General features: G+C 45.8%; 2 protein-coding genes across 5 annotated transcripts; both read right to left on the reverse strand.

Annotated features, from left to right (window-relative positions):
- Nucleotides 1–1585: 1585 nt before the first annotated feature.
- On the reverse strand, nt 1586–10925 carry acvrl1 (activin A receptor like type 1). 3 transcript variants are annotated; one of them, XM_076026269.1, is made up of 11 exons: nt 10776–10925; nt 10340–10458; nt 6973–7044; nt 6283–6519; nt 5541–5746; nt 5347–5446; nt 5110–5256; nt 4722–4997; nt 3642–3839; nt 2149–2279; nt 1586–1879 (listed from the first exon to the last, which is right to left on the reverse strand). In XM_076026269.1, the coding sequence occupies exons 3-11, from the start codon at nt 7040–7042 to the stop codon at nt 1733–1735; spliced, it is 1512 nt and encodes a 503-aa protein (XP_075882384.1). In that variant the 5' UTR covers nt 7043–7044; nt 10340–10458; nt 10776–10925; the 3' UTR covers nt 1586–1732. The 3 variants fall into 3 exon arrangements, with proteins under 3 accessions (XP_075882384.1, XP_075882385.1, XP_075882383.1); XM_076026270.1 differs by lacking the exon at nt 10340–10458 and having other exon boundaries at nt 10776–10922; XM_076026268.1 differs by having other exon boundaries at nt 10340–10920.
- A 1471-nt stretch (nt 10926–12396) lies between these two features.
- Nucleotides 12397–19786, reverse strand: ankrd33aa (ankyrin repeat domain 33Aa). Of its 2 annotated transcripts, none has more exons than XM_076026277.1 (5): nt 18674–19786; nt 15366–15684; nt 15135–15264; nt 14904–15044; nt 12397–14258 (listed from the first exon to the last, which is right to left on the reverse strand). In XM_076026277.1, exons 2-5 carry the CDS (start codon nt 15621–15623, stop codon nt 13447–13449), a joined length of 1341 nt encoding a protein of 446 aa, XP_075882392.1. In that variant the 5' UTR covers nt 15624–15684; nt 18674–19786; the 3' UTR covers nt 12397–13446. The 2 variants fall into 2 exon arrangements, with proteins under 2 accessions (XP_075882392.1, XP_075882391.1); XM_076026276.1 differs by lacking the exon at nt 18674–19786 and adding an exon at nt 16336–17721.
- Between the last annotated feature and the right edge of the window lie 248 nt (nt 19787–20034).

The following is a 20034-nucleotide window of genomic DNA, read 5'->3' on the forward strand; positions in this document are numbered from 1 at the left end:
CAAACAGACAGGCCGAAAGCACACTTATAGGTATAGAAATACACACACATCAGCAGACACCAACCGATAAAGGCACTGCCAGCATTAGAGGTACACGGCGTGAAGATATTACACTAAGAGGAGGTGTTTTTGTCACCCCCATGGGCTGCCGTCTTGGCAAGTGAAGTTGTTCATTCTGCAACTGGTAGCTTTAACTTTTTTTTATGTTTTTGCCTTTGGAGCAAGTTGTTTTTCTAAGCGGTCTTAATAAAATGTGACAACTCTTAACACTCACAGTAATATACCATGGATTCTTAAAAAAACAAAAAACCTCGCACAAAATGCAAAGGCCATTTAAAATAAATAAAAAGTAATGCTTACTAAGTAAAAAGAAACATTTTTCGCAGAGACACATTTTTCAAAAGTTTCATTATGATTGCAAAACAGAGTGGAGATGTTGATGTTTTTACTTTTATTTTGCAGTCTACTTTGCGGTAGAGGAACGTTATATGTCCCAAATTATGCAAAATCCCCTCTGCCAAAGTTTAACAGTAAAAACGAACTAAATGGGGTGCTGTTGCATGCATATGACTGTTAACAGGGGGATAATTTAATGCTGCATGAAGGATTAAAGATCTGAAAATAGGCACAATCCAGGACTATTATAGCAAATGGAGATATATTGCACAAATGCCTTTGATGCCAATTTTACCCAATGGCTCAAAAAGGGTTTATTGTTGCCGTGATTAATGTTTTCTGGCACCATTTATTAATTAAATGTCCTGTTAAACGCATTTGTGTCAATAAAAACAGATGAATGTATACAGCAACAGGAATCTATGAGAATGAAAAAATAAAAAAAAATAAAAAAAAACACGCGCGACCCAATTACTATTTGTTTGTTATCTGTTGACCTCTGGTGGTCAACAAAAGAACTGCAAACACAGTGGCGCATGAGCGAAAGAAAAATACAAATACTTTATTAACAGTTAACAGGTGAAATACCACATGTCAGCTGGTGAACCCTGTATGATAAGAGTGGTGGCACATTTTAGACCACATGGAATGTGAAAACATGGTGTGAAAGCTAGTGCCAAATTTATAATTAAAAAAACCCTCTAAAAAAGTGTCACACTGTCCAATAATAAAAAATATATATTTACAATAAACCCAATGATTATACGAGACAACAGCTTTTATACTGCTGGAATATTTACAACTAAATAGGACATTGTGTTTTTCCATGACAACAGTGGATAAATGTTCTTAATATAAGATAAATATGCTTACACAACATGTGACATAAATGGCTAAAGTGAGCGAGAAATGTGCGAGAGAAAACAATCTTGCTGTTATGAACACAGCTTTGGCAGTTTCCCTACAAACTGGTGGGTGCGATTCTTCCCGTGAAATAATAGAGAACATAGTGCGCATATGACAGACTTCCCTTTAAAATGACAGGGGCAAAAATAGTGCGTGTGGGTGGATATCTACATCTCCACATTTTAGTTACCTCAACATACAAAAATATGGTGGATTTTAAAAAAAATGTTAAAAAAACCGCACACTTTGAGACCAGAAGTTTTTTTTTTTTTGCAAATGTGTATTTGTCTAGATAAAAGATCTAGTGCCAGTTTAGAGTCCACTAGTCAGCCTCTCCTGATAAAGCAATGCACTTTCTGCTGGAGAATTCCCCACCTTCTGGCTTTTCCCCCCAATCCTTTTATCCTCGTTTATGTCCCGACGTCTACGTCTAGATGTCCTGCTTGAGTTTCTCCACGTTGAAGTTGCTGTCTTGGTCGAACTTTGACAGCGTCTTCTTCACCCGCAGCGCCGTGAGGCGGGCCTGTGGGCTCTGGTACCAGCACTCCTTCATGATCTTGACTATGGCTGTCAGGATCTGCAATGCGACAATGGCAGATGGGAAAAAAAAAGTCTTTATTTAGTTGGTTATGTGACAATCTGAGAAGGGTTGGTGGTTTACACTTTACTGTGAAGCAGACATCCAAATAAAGGTTCTAAGTAGCAACTTTTTCCCCTTTTTGAAACAATTTTTACGTTTTCAGGGCATGTCTCCCTTGCATAAAAGCCTTTGCTGGTCTATATGAACACCTCAGGAGTCGGTGCTTAAGCATAACGTTGTGTGATATGTGTGTCTCTCTTTCTTACCGGATGGGAATGGAGCCTGTTGTGCAGACTGGGCCTCTGCTGATCTACGCACACCACCTTCCTCATCTCCTCAAAGCTGGGATCTAATGGCACCAGGTCTAAGAAGGGAGGACGATATTCTTCCACAATGCCTGAAAACAACCGAAAGAGAGAAGGAGAGAGCTTCAAGTTAAACTTCCTGTTTGGAGAAGAGCATAGCAACAGCAATAAAAATTTGTTTATTTAGCCATTTTGCAACTCTTGATATTTTTTTCTTCAAAACTCAACTCTCATGTTTTGTTCAGTCACATGAAAGTCTTTTATCATTAGGACGATGAATTATTTCTAACCGTGCGAGCTGACAGATTCATTCACTGGGTTTAGGTGTTGCAAATCCAGTCAGTGATGTTTGCTACTGCGTGTTGAATTAACTCAACTCAACATTAACGGTAACTGCTGTATATTATATTCTTGTGCACTTTCATAAGTTACTCATCTTTTAATGCAAAGCCTGAAACAGAACACTAGAAAATGGAGATAGTCCATAATGGGAGATTTGCAAAGTACATTTCACAAAACGAGGAGGAGAGCGATAACAATCCCCTGGAGGCAACTCTGTGATGGAACTCTGCAAGACTCGCACACACGCGAGTGTGTGTGCATGTGTGCGTCTGGGGTTGTTTGCGAACCGCGGAAGTCTGTCTGGCCTAAATGTACTTGCGCGCGCGCGTACGCCTTCCATCGACAAGCTCTGCGCGCGCAGACATCTGGACTATGTACAAGTGAGTGCTGACACCAGATAAGACTGTTTATAATTACTGCGACGCTAATCACAAGAGAGGATAGCGGAGACAGACCCAGGCTGCGAAAACACCGGAGTGCTGAGAGACGCTGGGCCAACCGCCTCTTTACGCACGCTGCCAGACAGCCAGACATGCCGGTGGGGGGGGGAAAAAAAAACAACTCAATTTCCACACGGCGCGTCTGAGAGGATGGGGAACGAATCGATCCCCTCCCCCCCCAAAAAAAACATGCATTGAAATACATCAGAGCATTTCCTGCAGCAGTCGGATACAACCGGGTACAAACAGTAGCTGCGTTTCCATCACGCCTAGAATTGCGCAAAACCTAAATATCGCAATAAAAAACTGGTAATTGAAACGCTTACTTTTCGAAAAACCTCGCAAATATGGCTAAAAGGTTTAGACAGAGGAGGAGACAGAGATTTTTTTATTTTTTACAAGTAATCAAAGAGAAAAATATAACAACCATTCTTGACAGCAAACTCTTGTCAAATCTTGCGGGACGAGATTTGACGAGAACGGCTGCTTATGCGCTTCTCACCATTCAACGGAAACCTCTGCAAATAGCAATTGTACTTTGTTGAAATTTTAGCAATATCGCTTTTATTTTGCGAAAAACTGTCATGGAAACGCAGCTTCTTGTCTCTGAGAACCGTGTGAGCGGCGACGACAGTTTTTTTGTTTTCTACTACACGGACAATATTTTCTCACCGTTCACGACAGTCCGGCGGGTGATTTCCCAGAAGACCAGACCCAGGGCCCAGATGTCAGTTTGCTTGTAGGACTCGAAGATGTCTGTGCGAATGGTCTCATCCAGCACCTCGGGGGCCATGTAGCGCTTGGTCCCGACGCGAGGGTTGTTGCCCACGTCGAGGTAGTCGTGGGACTGAGAGTGGATGACTGCCAAACCTGAGGAGGTGGGAAGAGGCACAGAGCACAGACAGAAAATTAGTCAATATAATTCCACAAAGTAACTGTTGCGAGGGTGGCACGGCCTGCGGCAAGAAGGTCACAGGTTTAATCGTGACTATATGTTTTCCCTGTGTGTGTGTGTGTGTGTGTGTGTGTGTGTGTGTGTGTGTGTGTGTGTGTGGCTTCTATCCAGATACTACGGCTTTCTCCAACAGTCCAAAGACATTCACATTAGACTAAATGGCAACCTTCAAAATGTCTGCAGGTGTGACTGTGTGAGATTGTCCCCAGACGTGACGTACGGGGTCATGTGACCAGTTCACTTCAAGTGAAAAATGCTGCGTTATGTTTGGACGGAGGAGGGGATGGATTATTTTTTTCACAGGTAATCAAAGAGAAAAATACAACAACTATTCTTGACAGCAAACAAACGTAAACAAACAAAAGCAAACGTAATTCTTGTAAAATCAGATACACCTGTAAATCGCAATTGCACTTTGTCGAAATCTTAGAAGTATCGCTTTTATTTTGTGAGAAACGGGAATGGAAACGCAGCTTGTGAGATAAACTGCCGACTTTCCCCGGCAGTAGCTCCGCCTTCACCTTAACAGAGCTGGGATGGACTCCAGTAGACCCGGATTCCAAGAGCAGGACAAGCGAAGATAGAAAATCAAAGGCTGACTCTTTCAAAATAGAGGTCCTTCCAAGCAAAATATCATTTTTCAGTTGCAGCACAACAGAGGGGAGTAATTGGCTGCAGTTATTCCAAGCCCAATCTGGCCCTCTTCCATCTTCTTCTATTGCAATAAAAACAGCTATATGGACCATACAGCATGTGACAGCGAGCGTTTGAACTGGATGTCCTAGCGCTCCACTCACCCAGGTCAGCGATGCAGCACTGCCCGTTCCGCTTCACCAGGATGTTCCGGCTCTTAAGGTCTCGGTGGGCGATGGCCGGCTTTTCCTGGGAGCTGACGATCTCGGTGTGGAGGTGCACCAGGCCGCAGGCCACAGACAGACACATCCTCAGGCAGCTCTCTGGGTCCAGGCTGCTGTACTGCAGGAAGTCGTAGAGCGAGCCCAGCTCATGGAAGTGGGTGACGAGCCACAGCTGGGTGCTGGAATTCTTGGAGGTCATGTCGGAGGCAATGAAACCTGAGACAAAAAGTCAGAAGGGAAGCTGTTTCGCAGACTTTCAGGGGATGATGGATATCGCCAGACTTCTTTTTCTGGGAATCTACACAATGATTCATTCGTTGCCATATACCCAGTATGTTGTCATGGCGCAGCTGCACCGTGTTATAGATCTCCGTCTCCCTGAACCAGGACTGTTCGTCCCTGGAGGAGAAGATCTTGACGGCCACGCTCTCCCCCATCCACGTCCCCCTCCACACTTCCCCATAGCGGCCCTTGCCTGCAAAGAAGCAGGAGGATAACCTATATTAAAAAAACCCCAACAACAATACAATAGTAGGGCAAATGAAAGAAGAGGATCAAGACTCACCGACACATTCGACAAGTGAGATTTGTCTGGCCATGGTCCTCTGGACAAGGTAGGGAAGCCCTGTCCCACTTCCTGACGTACAGAACTCTTCAAATATATCCTGAGGGGGACAAAGAGACAGAACGCTAGAGAATAAGTTGTGCTGCAAAACTCAAGCATCCTCTCACAGCACCCGAGCGCCGCGTCTCTCTTACGCCGTATGTGGGGTCTTCTCCGCTGGGGACCTTCAGCATGGCCACGTCGTGCTCTCCGGCTTTTTTCAGCCTGCAGCCGGAGCGCTGGCAGTGCAGGAACAGAACCAGGCCGCACACGCTGGCGATCACGACAACCAGGAGCAAAGACACGGTGATCCAGAGCTCCGGGCGGCTCGGTTCTGGGGGCTGCGTGGTCGGCCCTGCAACTGGACACACATAGGCAAGAAATATAAGCGTTCAGGGTGATGTGCACAAAGCGTTGATTTGTGCGTTAAGAGACATTAAGGCATGTTTGAAGAGGCTTTCAAACAATGTTTGAAGGACAGTTTGTGTTAATTCCTGTTTTCTGACGTCCCGTCCCACCTGATCTCACATCTTTTTTTTTTTAATTGTAAGCAATGATGTCATGGTAAAAAAATAAATAAATATGAAGCAGATCTGTGTTTTGAGATGCATGGCTCCTTGATGAGGTTGCAGCTTTACAAGTGAAATCATTTAGTATGTAAATATAAATCGATAATCAATACTTACTTTTAGTTAAACTTCATACAAGCAGATCTCAAAATGCCTTAAATGGGCCTTACAGAATAAGTACGTTAACCAACCACTAGGGGGAAGCAGTTTCCATCTGATAACAAACGCTCTAATCTTCAAGAAAAACCAAAGTGAGCCGCAGGCCTCGGGACTCTGACTACGTCTCAGCTGAATGTCGTGAGGGACGTGAAGTTTTCCCTGTACTGACCGACGCGTGGCGGCGGAGTGGTGAAGGCGTTGCACTTGTCCTGTCTGCAGCAGTCGATGAAGAAGCCGTCGAAGGAGGTGTAGCAGTGCTCCCGGTAGATGCGGTCGGAGAAGCAGCCCCTCTCCTCGTCGCCTTTCACCCAGGTGTAGAAGCAGACGTCTCCTCGGCAGGTGCCGTTCACGCACGTCTTCTTCAGGTTCTCGCACGTGCACAGGAGCTTCCCGTCGTCGTCGGAGTCTGGGGGGGGAGAGAGAGTGAGAGAGAGAGAGAGAGAGAGAGAGAGAGAGAGAGAGAGAGAGAGAGAGAGAGAGAGAGAGAAACAAGTGTAGTGTTTGAAAGCAAAAGAGAAGAGAAGACACACAAGCACATTTTGTGAAATTCCGTCCACGCGGGTTAATAGAAGACAGCAGGACTAAATCATGGTCAAAGACATTCTTAACCCTATTTAAGGGGAAACCCAAAGTGGTGGGCGAAAAAGAGATGAGTTCACATTTTACATTTCCTGGTGGAGGCAAAGCCTCACATTAAAAGAGAGAGAGGGGCAGAGTGGTTAACCAGATGAGGTATTTTGGTTTTTGGTTGAGTTTCAAAGACGTGGGTAAAAATTGAGTTTTTTTTTCAGCTTTTTTTTTAAAAGCACAATCAGCTTAGTGTTGCCTTGTCTCTCACCTCACCTGACCACCGACTCACCTGCATGGATGGCAGAGATGGACAGAAGAGCCCCGGCCAGAACCGCCGTGAGGAGAGCGGCGCTTCCCATCTCTGTGAAAACAGGAATCGACACGAGCGCCAGCAGTCAGTATGATCGGACTGCACAACCGCGGCCGTTTATCTACAGGGCGCTGGTGTACAGGGGCTGCGACGGTGCGGCGGAGGTCATAACAGCTGCGCCATTTAAATGTTTCGGACTGTATCTTGACGGCATCGTCTTGGAGGAGCTGGAGCCGGAGGAGTTGAAGGCACGAGCTCCCTGGTGGAGGAAGCTATGAGGTCAAAAACAACAGTCGGAGGGCCCAGCCTGTCTGCCTGCCTGGTAATTGCTCTGGGCGGGGGTAAAAAAAAAAAGAAGAGAGGGGGGGGGTGCAGGCTGTGGCGGCACTGGAGACTGGCGTCTGCGCTGTGTGGAGCTGCACTGGCTCCAGGCCTGTTGACTCCAGTGCTGCCCCGCCACTCGCAGAGTAAATATTGATGGCTGAGCTTCCTGCCATTGAGCGGCCCCACCCGGCTGGGCGGCGAGGCCCGGGGCCGACTCATTGTTCGGGGCCGCAAGTTCTGAGGGTCACACGCAAAAAGTTGTCGGCCAGTGAGGAGAGCCTCGCTCACAAGCACCACCTGCACTGGGACGTGACATCAGGTGGGGCCGGGGTAGTTCAAGACTAATTGCGGTTCATTCAAGAAAAAGGTAAAAAAAAAAAAAAAAAAAAGGCATGAGAAACTAATGAATGAGACACTGACTGAGGCAGACATTGGTTGCAATGTGTCCAACACGTAGTGGAAAGGAAGGCAGGGAGCAAAACCGAGAAACCTAGCGGTTGAAAATGAAAATCAAGATGGTTGAAATACTCACGAAAACCAGACGATAAAAGTTTCAATAAGGGTTTTAGATACGTCTTCAACACATCTGTCCGATGGCCTGCAGCAGCACCAGGCTAACTGAACAAAGCCAGAGTTCTGGAGCAAATAGAAAATGCTCGGTTTCTTACCACATGGCAATAACACAAAAATGTTTTAAACTGGTCCAGGCAACAGAATCTCAACAGAACTTGGAATATTTGGATGTGAACTCTTTCATTCTCCATGTTAGTGTAGATAACCCAAAAGCAAAATATACCTTTAAAACTTAAACAATCAAGCTGGAATTGGGCTCAAACAATGTGGCGCCACCTTAAGTAACCCCGAGTGTCCTATGATAGATTCTAAATAAATGTTTCACAGTAAGCAGCGCGTGCAAATCATCAATCGGGCGTTGCATCACCAAGGGCAGCCCTCCCTCGGCTGTCCCACGGCATCGAGTCACCTTAGAGCGCACATCTGCCGCTGAAACTTGCAGATGTCAGCGTAGAAAAACGGATATCCTCCTTCAGTTATGATGCACAGATGAATAAATGCGACCCCGAACGACAACGGAAACTAACACACAAAAGCCATTTCCATCAGACCGTGTCAAAAGTCAGAAAAGGGAACCACAGGAGTGAGTCAAAATACGAGTTTCCATTAAATTAGCCCGCCTGTTGAACCCTAAAAAAAAAACCAAACAAATCTTTTTATCAGCTCTTTAAATCAACGCTCAATCTGCTGAGGGCGCCAGTAAACTCTCTCAAGCTTTTTTTCTTACATTAGTCTAGATGCCAACCCCCCTGCCCCCTCCTGCTCACCTCTCCAAACACACACGTTGCTGTGAGGCCCAGGCTCTGGGAAGTGCAGAACTCGCTGCTCTCAGCTCTAACTCGCGAAAACCACAAACTATACTTGAAAGTTGAAACCCCACACAGAAAAAGAGCACTTCTTCTGTCATGCAGCCAACAGGTCATGAAAAGGCCCGACTAAAGAGCTGCGGCTGCTGGAGGGGGCTGAGACTGTAATCACGTCCCTCCATCAAGGTCATCCTGATTTCAGACGGCAGAACGCTTCCTCTCGCCGCTCTCCCTCTGTTTGTCTCCATTCTGTCCTGTGCAACATCCGCGCGGGCCAACGGGGAAAAAGATCCATTGTCATCTCTTCCTCTCATCTACAGCACTTGGACGCGGGCAGGCAGATCTCTCATTCCATCTGAATGACTACGCGCTTAGATGTGTTTTTGCCTCCCACAGCCAGTCTACCGGGGCCTCAGCGCAGAGGGTAAAAAAAACAAAAACACCCACGGCTCCGACTCTGTAAAATTATTTGTACAATCGGCCATTTTTCAGAGGTTAATGACATGGAGCTAACTAAAATTAAAGACTAAACTAAAAACTAGTTTAGAAAGAAATCTGTGATTGGACCCTGCTGCTCTCTGCAGTCAAAGACTGATTGTTTCTTCATGTCACAGATGAAGCGGCCTTTACGGCTAGCTGGATGTCTGTGGACTTGTGCCTGTTGAATGTATCACCAGTAAAGAAAAGTAAATGGCTCCAAACTTCCCCTGCACACAGCTAAGTTTTCGATTAAATTGATTTAACTCCTAACTGTCATCATGAATCACAGTGACAGGTGGGAGGAAAAAGAAGGTGCATGGGTGAGAAAGCTAAGGCTTGGCTTACCCCCCCCCCAGACAATAGAAACCAACACCTTCAATATGATAGTGGTGTAACTTAAAAAAAAACAACACTTTGACGATACAATGCAACACATAAGGTTTAAACAGGCAAATAATACATAGAGTGCAGAAGTTGAGCCAGTACTTGTAGGTGGATGACGTTGCTTGTGGTTAACAACTTCTTAGATGGCGTGAATTGACACCAAGAGAGAAATTACAAAATTCTAATAAAAAAAGACAAAACAACAAAAAAAAAAACAGCTGATTGCTTGAAATATGTTGTAAAGTTTTGCGTTTTTTTTAAGAAAATACAAGTTTTAGACCGTCCACGTTTGGAAGAAGATAAAAAAAAAAACAACCCATAAGAAGTCCTGTTGGAATCGGCATCAGTGGCCTTTGTGACATCACAAAGGGCTAGTTTTCCTGAGACTCACTGCAAATGCATTCTTAAAAGCAAAGGGAGCAAAAGTACTTTCCTTATTTCTCAAGGTGTTAGCGAAACGTATTATTGTTATTGAGCATCCGAAAAGTGAAACTTGACCTTGAATTAAAAAAAAAACAACTTTGGAGAACCACTGACACTGCACATGGTTGAGAAAACCCACGACAACTTTCTTTTTCTATTAAATCATCGACAATTTAATGTCTGCCAAGTGTGTATTCGGACCAGGTGTGGACACCTGCTGGGTCGCGCCTGAGCGCACTCCGAATGACGTCACGTGTAGCGGTGGTCGGAGTGAGGGTATGGTTCGATTGCTAGCATCGCGGCTAGCTAGTTAGCACGCAGAGCCGAGCTGAGGGGCATCTAATTAAGGCGCCTACCTGTTCGGTGCTCTTCCTCTAACCGGACAGCCGCACGTCCCCCATGTCCAAGTTGGCTCAAAGCGTCCACTCAGCCTCACAGCGTTGCGGAAAAGAACGTAAACACAAAAGAAGTTGAACTAAAAGAAAACGAGAGGAGTCAAAAGTGGAATAGGTGACGTCTATGCGACTCGGCTGCAGATGTTTCACATCCTTTCCTGCCTCCGTGGTTGAACAAAAACTGCCGCTCCGAGAGAAAAGGGAAAGCGGTCGAAAAAGTCCGAAAAAGCAAAAAAAACACTTTGGTTTCCCGCAAGCTCCGTCACGAGATAGAGTGAATTAAAAGTCTTTAAAAGGAGAAAAGACGCCACCGAAATTGCGCCTACGAGCAGCGGCGGACCAAAGTCAATCTCATCTCGGTAGAAATCTGCGCCGATAAAGCGGCGGCGACACGAACCATCGTCCTCGGTCCAGAATCACAACAATACTCCGCCGGCGGATCTCTGCTGGTTCGGTCCCGTCAAGCAAACCGGGTACACGATTTGTTCTTGTCAATGGTGCTGATCTGAAGGCGAGATTACGTTACTTTTTTTTTTTTTTTTTTAGAATACACTCACGTCCCGCCCCTTATTGTCCCCACAGGCTCTGCTCTGCCTGGAATGTGTTCTCATTGCGGTTTTCCTGTTTCTCGCTGAACCTCTCATTTTCCTCCTTCCCCTGTGGACTGCTGTCTGCAGTGCACAGGAATGTTTCTCTTCAAAGACCCCACTGTAATAATACACTAACATTGTCCCCGCCGCCGCCTGTTATAATTTCACACTTTGATCAGAGCTACGCTCGTCTTTTCAACAAACAACATTTCGCTTCGCATCAGTAGCGATTCATTTAGAAAAAAGTACGGAAGAACATTGGGGACAAACAACTTGTATAAGTACTAAAACAACGCTCTCTGCTCCGAAACAATATTTACTCTTTGCAATATGAAGGGAATAATTAGATTGAACATCTGTCTCCATTTTTTGTCAGTGAACAATGCAAAGTCTGTCTTTTACCTAACTACTTACCTATTTTGTCTTGTGTGTGCTAAAATAAAGCAATATATCAGCCTGTTGCAATGTAAAAATAAAAAAATTAAATTATCTTAGTTAGTGATCCAGGTGGTGACCCAGGTGGTGATGATCAACATGAACAAACGGTACTTCACAACCTGTTTTCAGCAGAACAGCATTTAAAGGTGATTTTTCAAAGCCTAATTGTGGTTTACATACAGTATATTCATTAAGCACTGTGAATCTCACAATCCTCTTCAAACTGTGCACAACTGCCTTCTCTGTTTGTGTCTCGTCCCTTTGATCCCAAACAGCCCGTGCTGTGTGAAAGCACTTGGTTCGGCGGAAGCGGAGAGATGCCTTCATGTCTGTAGTACATAACATTCTTCTCCTGGTTCTCAGGCTCTCTGTAATCTCCTCTTTCTTGGCTTGCTGCTGGAGTAACAGCTGGATGCTCTCACATCAACAGCAACAGAGAGGAGAGAGCAAACTGTTGTACTTCTTCATAAAATCAGCACTTTTTTTTCTTGTTTATCCCCCGTCCCCCCGCTTCCCTGGAGGATTCTATAAGAAGCCCCTGCTTGTTTGATAATCTGATGAAGCAGAGAATAAGTGATATTTTGCCTACGCAGACATTTCATCATATTTCCTCCCCTGAGAAAATTCTTGTGAAACAAACCTCTTATATGATTTCTCCTCTCAGAGGTCAAAGGCTGCACAGTTTCGCAGGAAGCTGTGTTAAAGTACCAGACATTGTTATGATTAAACTGATTTTGTCTTGCACTTGCATTTGCCCTTAAAAATAGGAAGTGAGTTGCGAACTTATAGAGTGAACACCAGCGTGACAGCACGAATGTGAGGTTTGACATGGGACCATGAAATTAAGAGCTGCCATTTTGTTTTTCTGCTATTTCCAATAAGAGAAAATTGTTAAGTAACACTGCAGAACATTGGATTAAGAGATGACAGGGTGGGGTTGTAAAGTCATCACACGCGAATGTAGAAAAAACATTATAGATCTTGTTAAGAAGCTCAAAGTAACTTTATTACGAAGGGGCCAGACCCATCAGTCACACGCATTGTTAAAATAAAAAGTCAAAAAGATATTAATAATCCTTGAGAATTCTGAGAGATGCAGGTACAACTCCAAAGGGAAGGGGATCAGGAGGGGGGTGGGGTGGGGGTGGGGTCTTTGGTGATTTCAAACTCACACAACAACATACATTTTAATGATTAACATTTTAGAATACCTGAGTTTTATATAAATAGTGCATGAACTAAAATCACTTCATGGTTGTATTATAAGGGCTGTATAAATTATGACCACAGAGTGTATCTATAAAAATAGTATTATGATCCCGGTGTAAACAGCACAGCCCTGGTTTAATTGCATTGAATTTAGATGCTTGAAGCGGAATGTCAAAGATATTATTCCCAAAGAAGTCGAAAGACAGAGCATGTCTCCGGTGCCTGGTTCCAGTTCATTTCAACTGGTGTATTGAGAACGTCAAGTCTTTGGGGTTGTACAAAAGTCAGCAGTTTTATCTCAAGTTGTTGCAAAATGTTGACAACATGGCTCAGTTCCCTTTTCTCTATGTTGATCACTGATATTATCCACCCTTTCGAGTCACTTTAGAGAAATGAGGCCCGTGCAGTCAGAAGTCAGAAGCATTCAACATGGATGATGCTGCATGCTGGCTTACTGCTGCAAACGACTATCTGGCTGAAATAAAGATAATGGTGACCTCTTGGTGGTTTTTCACAGAATCTATCACCATCATTGTATTTGCTCAGCGCAGATGCTCAGACAGACTGATGGGAAGATGCTGCTCCAGAATGTGAGACGTTGAGGTGGTTCAATGGCTGAGAAAGAATTAGTGTGATTCACTTGTACTTTGCATTGAAAATCTGCCCTTGCAGTGCAGATGTAAGTATTGCATTTTAGGAAGATGCAGAAAGGTTCACAACATGATGAGTCCAATAAATAAGGTCCAAAACTTCTGATAATCATCACGTTCAGACACCGTTATGTCACAGTAAAATTCCAAGAGGAAATGGTAAGAAGGCTGCTCTCACTGATCAGTGCTTCGACCCCTTTCTTTGGTTCTGCTGCTGCTGCTCTTTCTCCTTCTGCAGCCTCTTTTCTCTCTTCTTCTCCTCCTTGGCCTCCTTGTACTTCCACACCGGAGGCTCCAGGTAGCCCCGTTGCCTTTTCTTCTTCTTGTCCTTCTTCGGAGTGGGCTCGCTGGATTTTGTTACTTCAATTTTGGGAATGCAGCCCGAGGGGAAGATGCTGTTCCTGTGCACCATGCTGCGGGGAATGAAGCTCCTCACGCCGCCGGCCGCCACGCTCTCCCTGCGCTCCACGTCCTGGCAGCAGGAGGTCAGAGACACGGAGGCGGTCGACACGGCGGTGGGTGACGCCGAGGTGACCGAGCCTTTGCTGTGGGACACGGTGCTCTCCTCCAGCTCCCTGTTGCTGTGCTTTTCAAGGAGTTCAGGCACCGCAAAGCGCCTCTTGCCAATCTCTGGGGGGCTGCTGGGACAGAGGGGACGGCAGGCGGTGGCCACCAGGGGGCTGTGGACGCCGGTGGTCATCCGCACCATGTGGTCCATGACCCCGTTGTCTTGGGGGTCCTGCGGAAACCTGAAGGACAGACTTTCTTTTAGGCGCTGCCTCAGCTTCTGGCTGGCTGTCTTGGCGGCGGTGGCCTTGGCGACCAGCTGTTTGAGCTCAGGCCACTCGGGGACGTAGCTCTCGCAGAACTGCAAGGCAGCAGGGTGGTCCTGCAAGCGGCGTATTCTCTGCAGGGTCTCGAACCCCCCCGTTCTCAGGACCCAGTCCTTCAGGGTTCTTCCTTGGACGAGGTCCATCGCGTTTATATCTGCACCTGCGTGTGGGAACACAAGACAGGTGCAAAATGCAGGTTGTTAATAATACTAACAATAACATGGCACAAAGAGAGGGAACGCTTTCTTCCAACAAGCTGGTGAAATAACCCCACCATGTGGTGACTGTCAGAACACAAGGCGCTGAGAAAATGTGAGGCGCTGCCAGAGTGAAATCAGGTCATTTCACAGCATGCTGGAATGGGATATAGATTGCACAGAATGGGGAACAATTAATCAGGGCAGATCCAGCAGATTTGCTCTGATTTTCACTTGTAGTAAAAATCAACTCTGATTCACAAGCTTAGTGAAAACAAAACAAAAAGAAAACATAACAACAGCACACAAACGACACACACGAACAACATCCCACTTGTTGAGCAAACAAGGCGCACAAGCAAATCCAGAAAATACACACCGGATTCAAGATGCCTTCAATGAATTATTTAATAATATTTCTAGTGCATCTCAAACGTTCGTGCTCTTGATATAATGTGCAGTGGTCAAATTTTGTACAGTGATGGCCTAAAGCAATGCAAAAATCTTTAACTGACAAGCCTACAAAACAATGACAACAGATTAGCATGCAAAACTATTCTGGGTGTGAAGCACCTGAGCGAAAAAAAAAAAAACCCAAAAAAACTTACCATGCATTAGCAGTGCAGACACGCACTCCTCTCGACCCTGCAGACCTGCTTTGATGAGGGCCGTGAAGCCACGGGGGTCCCTGACCTCCGTGTCCACGTCCACGTAGAAGTTAACAATGTAGTTCAGAATGTTAATGAAACCTGGGGAGAGAAAATCAACGGTGTAAAGTTGCACAGCATCGCCGACTCGGGGGGCGGAGCCAACGCCCGCGAGGCCTCCGCCGTACCAACCTGCCTGGGCGGCAATCATGAGCGCCGTGTTGCCATCATTGTCCTGATGGTTGATGTCTATCAGCGGGCAGACGTGCAGCACGGTGACGATGTCGACGAAGCCTTTTCCCACGGCCACCATCAGTCCATTCTGCAGAGGATCGAGGGAGGAAAAATCAAACTCTTTTTTTTGTGATGCGCAGCGATATTTCAAGCCGTAGTTGTAAAGTAGGCACCAGGGGCTCCTCTCACCCTGCCGTTGATGTTCAGCTCCATGGCTTCGTCTCTGGTGACTCCTCTCGCCAGGATCCTGCGTAGGGACGCAGGGTCGTTCCGGACGCTGGCCTCGTACAACGTCTTGGCCGGCGGTGCGCAGTCGTCCTCGGCTTCGTAGTCGGGCAGCACCGAGTCGTCGGAGAGCACGCTCCCCGAGTCGGAGTCGTCCAGGAGGATCTCCGAGTCTTCGGACGGGCCTGAGCCCAGGTGGGGGTCATAGTTCGCCATGGCCATTGGACCCCTCTTCTGGGTTCACTCACGCCTGGATGTCAGGTCTCCAGCAGTGCGCCCACATCTTCCAATAGGAAAAAAATCATTCTGAATGAAGTGTGACTCATCATCTCCAGACAGCTTCAGGTCCGGTTCCTCTGTTTGCTGCCCCCTGCATGAAGGCCAAGCTTTAACTCCCTGTGTTGACAGAGATGCTACAAGGATGTCTCAGAGGGCGGAGCCAACACCTGACTGCTGTTTGGTCCCTAACCTGGGAGAGGTATTGGCACCCTTTGTGGCATCCCAAAGGGCTGATTTCCATTTGTGAAGTGAAACAAGTAAAAATAAAAGAAAGTAGTAAAGACTGCTCTTCTGCTCGGTCGGCTATAATATCTTAGTATATCTTAAGACTGACTAATTCCTGCACACTGAAAAATCTATCCACATATACATTTCTTTCTAAATAATTCTGAAAAGCATGGGCAAGAGTTAAAATTGATGAGTTGTAAATGCTTGTGTTTTAGCAGAATAATCAACGACACCATTGCTCAAACCTGCACAAATTTCTGACAAATGTCTTGCAGATTTTCTGCAGCATGGCATCACTCACACTGGTCAGCCACTGCCTGAAGTCTAACTGCAAGTAACCCCAGATGCCTCTTTAAACTGTGAAGGTTTGAACCTTGTAATTAGCCTCAACAAAAATCTGCTTGAAATTAATTCTGGTGAGTCTCACCCTAAAACAATCCAGCCACAAGTCGATCCTCTTCCTTATATATTTTTTCTTCTTCTCTGTGTCTTGCTGTGGGGTTTAAACCATCCTCATGGTCACACGCCTCCTGCTGCTTCCTGGCCCCAAACTGCTTCAGAGTTTCCCAAACTGACAGAGATGTGCTGGAACGTGCTCTTCACCTTCCCTCAGCTCTCCCGCTGGCCACCTCGTCAGCCAACAATCCGTCCCAACATGGGCCCTGCTGTCTTAAGTCAGGCAACATGCTCTCTGTCTCTCTCATCCTGATTACAGAAGCTTTAAGGATTAAGAGAGCTAAGGAAAAAAAAAAACAAACAGACGGCAGCCACCCTTGCTCTCCTTACAGTCTTCTCTGTCGGCCTGCTCTCCTTCTTCCTCACAACAGCATCGGCAAACTTCCTTAACCATTCACAAGAGATTTGACTGAGCCGTGTGCGCCGGCCAAACCCTCCCAGCCACTCGTGTGGACCCCCTGCCTCCGTGACGTCAGAGTGATGGGAGACAGCAGCGCCTTGGCTCTGTTTTCCCATGGAAGTCCATTCTGCTGGGACAACAAACTCGCCCTGCTGGTGCTCAGAAACTGGGGGATGGGGGTGTGTGGGTTGGAGGTGGGGGGTTAATTAATCCCATGACAGCGACGACAAAGACAGACAAGAAACACGTGGACGCCGAAATGCTCCACTGCACGTCGCAGACACAGCGGCTGCACAAAACAAACGGAGTCAGTCAACCAGTCAATGAGACTTTACTGATGCAGCTTCTATAGACTTCAATCAGTCAAAAGTTCATTTATCAACCAAAAAAACAAGCGAGAACTCAAAACCTCTGCCTTATCCGCAGCCATAGAAAAGGTTGGAACATGAAAAGGGGAAGATAAATAATAATATAAACAGGAACCAACACAAAATCAGACACAATCATGGTTGAGAAAACAACCGAAGACAACACAGACCTCATATTTAAAAAAAGGTTGGTAGAAAGCAAATGAAAAGTCTAGTAGATGAATGCTCACAAAAACAATAACCATAGTAATCACAGTAAATAAAAAAAAACAAAAAACAAAAACAAAGCAGCTAACAATAAAGACACCCAATATAGCTCAATGTGTAAAGAACATTATAGAATAAAAAAGCAGGTCTTGGTCTCAGTCTATGCCACAAACACGGGCCATAAAACTTAAAAGACGCATCGCTGCAAGTTTTTGTGTAAACTTTAAAGAGAAAAAGATTCTGTCTGTGCCGCAGTGGGCTGGTGTTTTGAATTTACCCAGTGTTAATATTTCATAAAACTCTGCTGGTGGGATAGAATTCAAAGGAGAACGCTCATGGTATGTGTTTCCATGCCCACATTTCCCTACACTCACACACACTCACACACACATATATACACTACGCCTTATCTCGTGCAAATTTCCTTCCCCCATAGAGTTTTGATTCCATCTGACTACTTGATGATGAAAGAAAATGGAAAACTTTGTGAACTCTGAAATCCTTCCGTAGACTTGTGAATGAGGACAGCATAAGGTCTCCGAAAACAAAGCAAGCAATGAGTGTAATGGAATAAAGATGACGCAGGAAGTAGGTTACAAACACATGACGGTCTTGAAAAAGAGGCCACACAAATACACCCGACATCTGGAATTGATTTTGTTGTGTCTTTAACCTGTTGACAGGGGGTGCCAGCAAAAACCAAACGTGCACCCTTCAAAAGTGAGCTGGCAGGAGCCAAAGTGAGTGAGTGTCACCGTGCACATGGCCACGTGGTGTCGAAGGTGTCTGTAAACCGATCAACCCTGATACTAATTTGAACCAGTGAGGCCAATCCGGGGCCTGGCGCACGTGAAACTCTCTGGTGTTATGCAATCGCTGTTTTTTTCCCCCTTCTTGGGTTGCGAATATCGCCCCCCTCTGACCAAACTGGGAAGCGCAGGGCTCAGACGCGATTCATGCTTATTCAGCAGCAGCTGTAAATAGTTCTTACTTTAAACCCATGAGATCTCAGCCAAGCTGGGGAATCCTTTCACTTTTGATGACGGTATGTCTTGTTTAGTCTCCTCTAACTTTTCTCAATGTTTACTTTTTGAGCGCAAGTAAGCAAAGGTTCCATACGTGGCCATTTCTGATGTGTACTTTTCATTCCACACTTGAGAGAAGCGGCCCAGCACAATTAGCCCTCCTGAAAAAAAAACAAACCCAAAAAACAAAAAAATAAAGATACAGCAATTTGTTTTTTTATTCTGCGAACGCAGATATTTGTCGGAGCTTCCGCTGATTTGCTAAAAATCAAGGTTGTCTCTGAGGGCGGAGTGGGAGTTGCCACTTACCTGGGACAGGTATCAGTTGTGACATCAGAACAGTGCACCTTTTTGCATTCTACCTGCAAAAGCAGAGCATGCAGATGAAGTAAAGAGTTGGCTTTTCTCATCTCCGAGGAATTCACCGAACAGGCAAAACAAAAATATGCAACTGACAAACTAAACACTGATGCTGAACATCACACATACGACAGAGAAGTGTCAAGCTGTCACGCAGCCAACAACACGCTCTTCTCCGCAGCTAAAGACGGAGCCTTATCAGAGGTTCTCTCTCCGGTTATGAGGCAACATCAGACCTTCCGCATCCAGTCTCGACTCAAAAAGGTGCTATATTTAAACACAAGAGCTCGATGTGGATCCCGACTCCAGGCCTGAACACAGGAAGAGGGTAAAAGGGCCGAAGATTTATAGCCTGTGACATGCCATAACAGAAATTAAGTTGATGGGAGGAAATGCAGAGGAAGGGGAAGCCCTTTGGCACAATAGGGTGTGGTGGCGGGGCCTTGTTTTCCTTTTAGATAGCGAGGGAAGCTCTGCTCAGCTACCAGAGGAGGGCAGCACTCACTTAACAGTCGCTTTTTTATATTGTGCTCTTTTCCACACCGGAGTTCTGCTGTCTTCATGAAATTCCAGCTTGTTTGGGACAAATCATCACTTATCTGGTGCACGAGAGGAGGAACATTTTGTCCTGATTCCCACCTCCCGGTTGTACTCGCACTATCCTTTTAGGGTCTTGGGTTATTTCCCCCCCCAACTATTCTTCAAATTCCCTCATAGAGACCTTCACTCATCACGGCAGAAGGTCGACCAGCTTCTCCCCAGACGCCGGCGTTGGCCAGAACAGGCTGGTCGCAGAGCGGGGCAATTTGGAAAGAGAAGGCTTGGGAAGCGGACGACTAAGTTTAGTCAGCTTAGCGGCCGAGTCTAAAGACGGCCGTGGGCTCGGCTAATATTAGATTGTTGGCTGACTCTCCTGGGCCAGCCTTAATGGCCACTTGGCCGAATCTCTGTCCTCTGTCTCTGTCAATGTGTCAACTGTGGCTAAAAGATTGAGACACCCATCAGGAAACAAACAGACAAAACAAACCAACAAACAAAAAACTGTCAGATTGATTTTTCAGTTTCCGGACAGAAATCTCCCTGACCGACAGCTCTGTGATCTCTGTCTATGCTGCCTGTTGGATTCAAGTGACACATGCCCCCGCACACTCTTCTGTCTGGCCTTCACATGAAAGCAGGGATGAAACAAATGCACTTTCAAAAGGCTTTTCAGTCCTTTAGATTGAATTACAACCACTATTACTTGTCAGATGCACCCTTGAAAGACCCGCATTGGGGAGGTGTGGTGAGGTGTTTGGTGACATTTTAGC

Source organism: Nelusetta ayraudi, unplaced genomic scaffold (genome assembly GCF_046127955.1).
Source record: "Nelusetta ayraudi isolate G7.1 ecotype Tasmania unplaced genomic scaffold, CSIRO-AGI_Nayr_v1 ptg000019l, whole genome shotgun sequence".
Classification (NCBI taxonomy): Eukaryota; Metazoa; Chordata; class Actinopteri; order Tetraodontiformes; family Monacanthidae; genus Nelusetta; species Nelusetta ayraudi.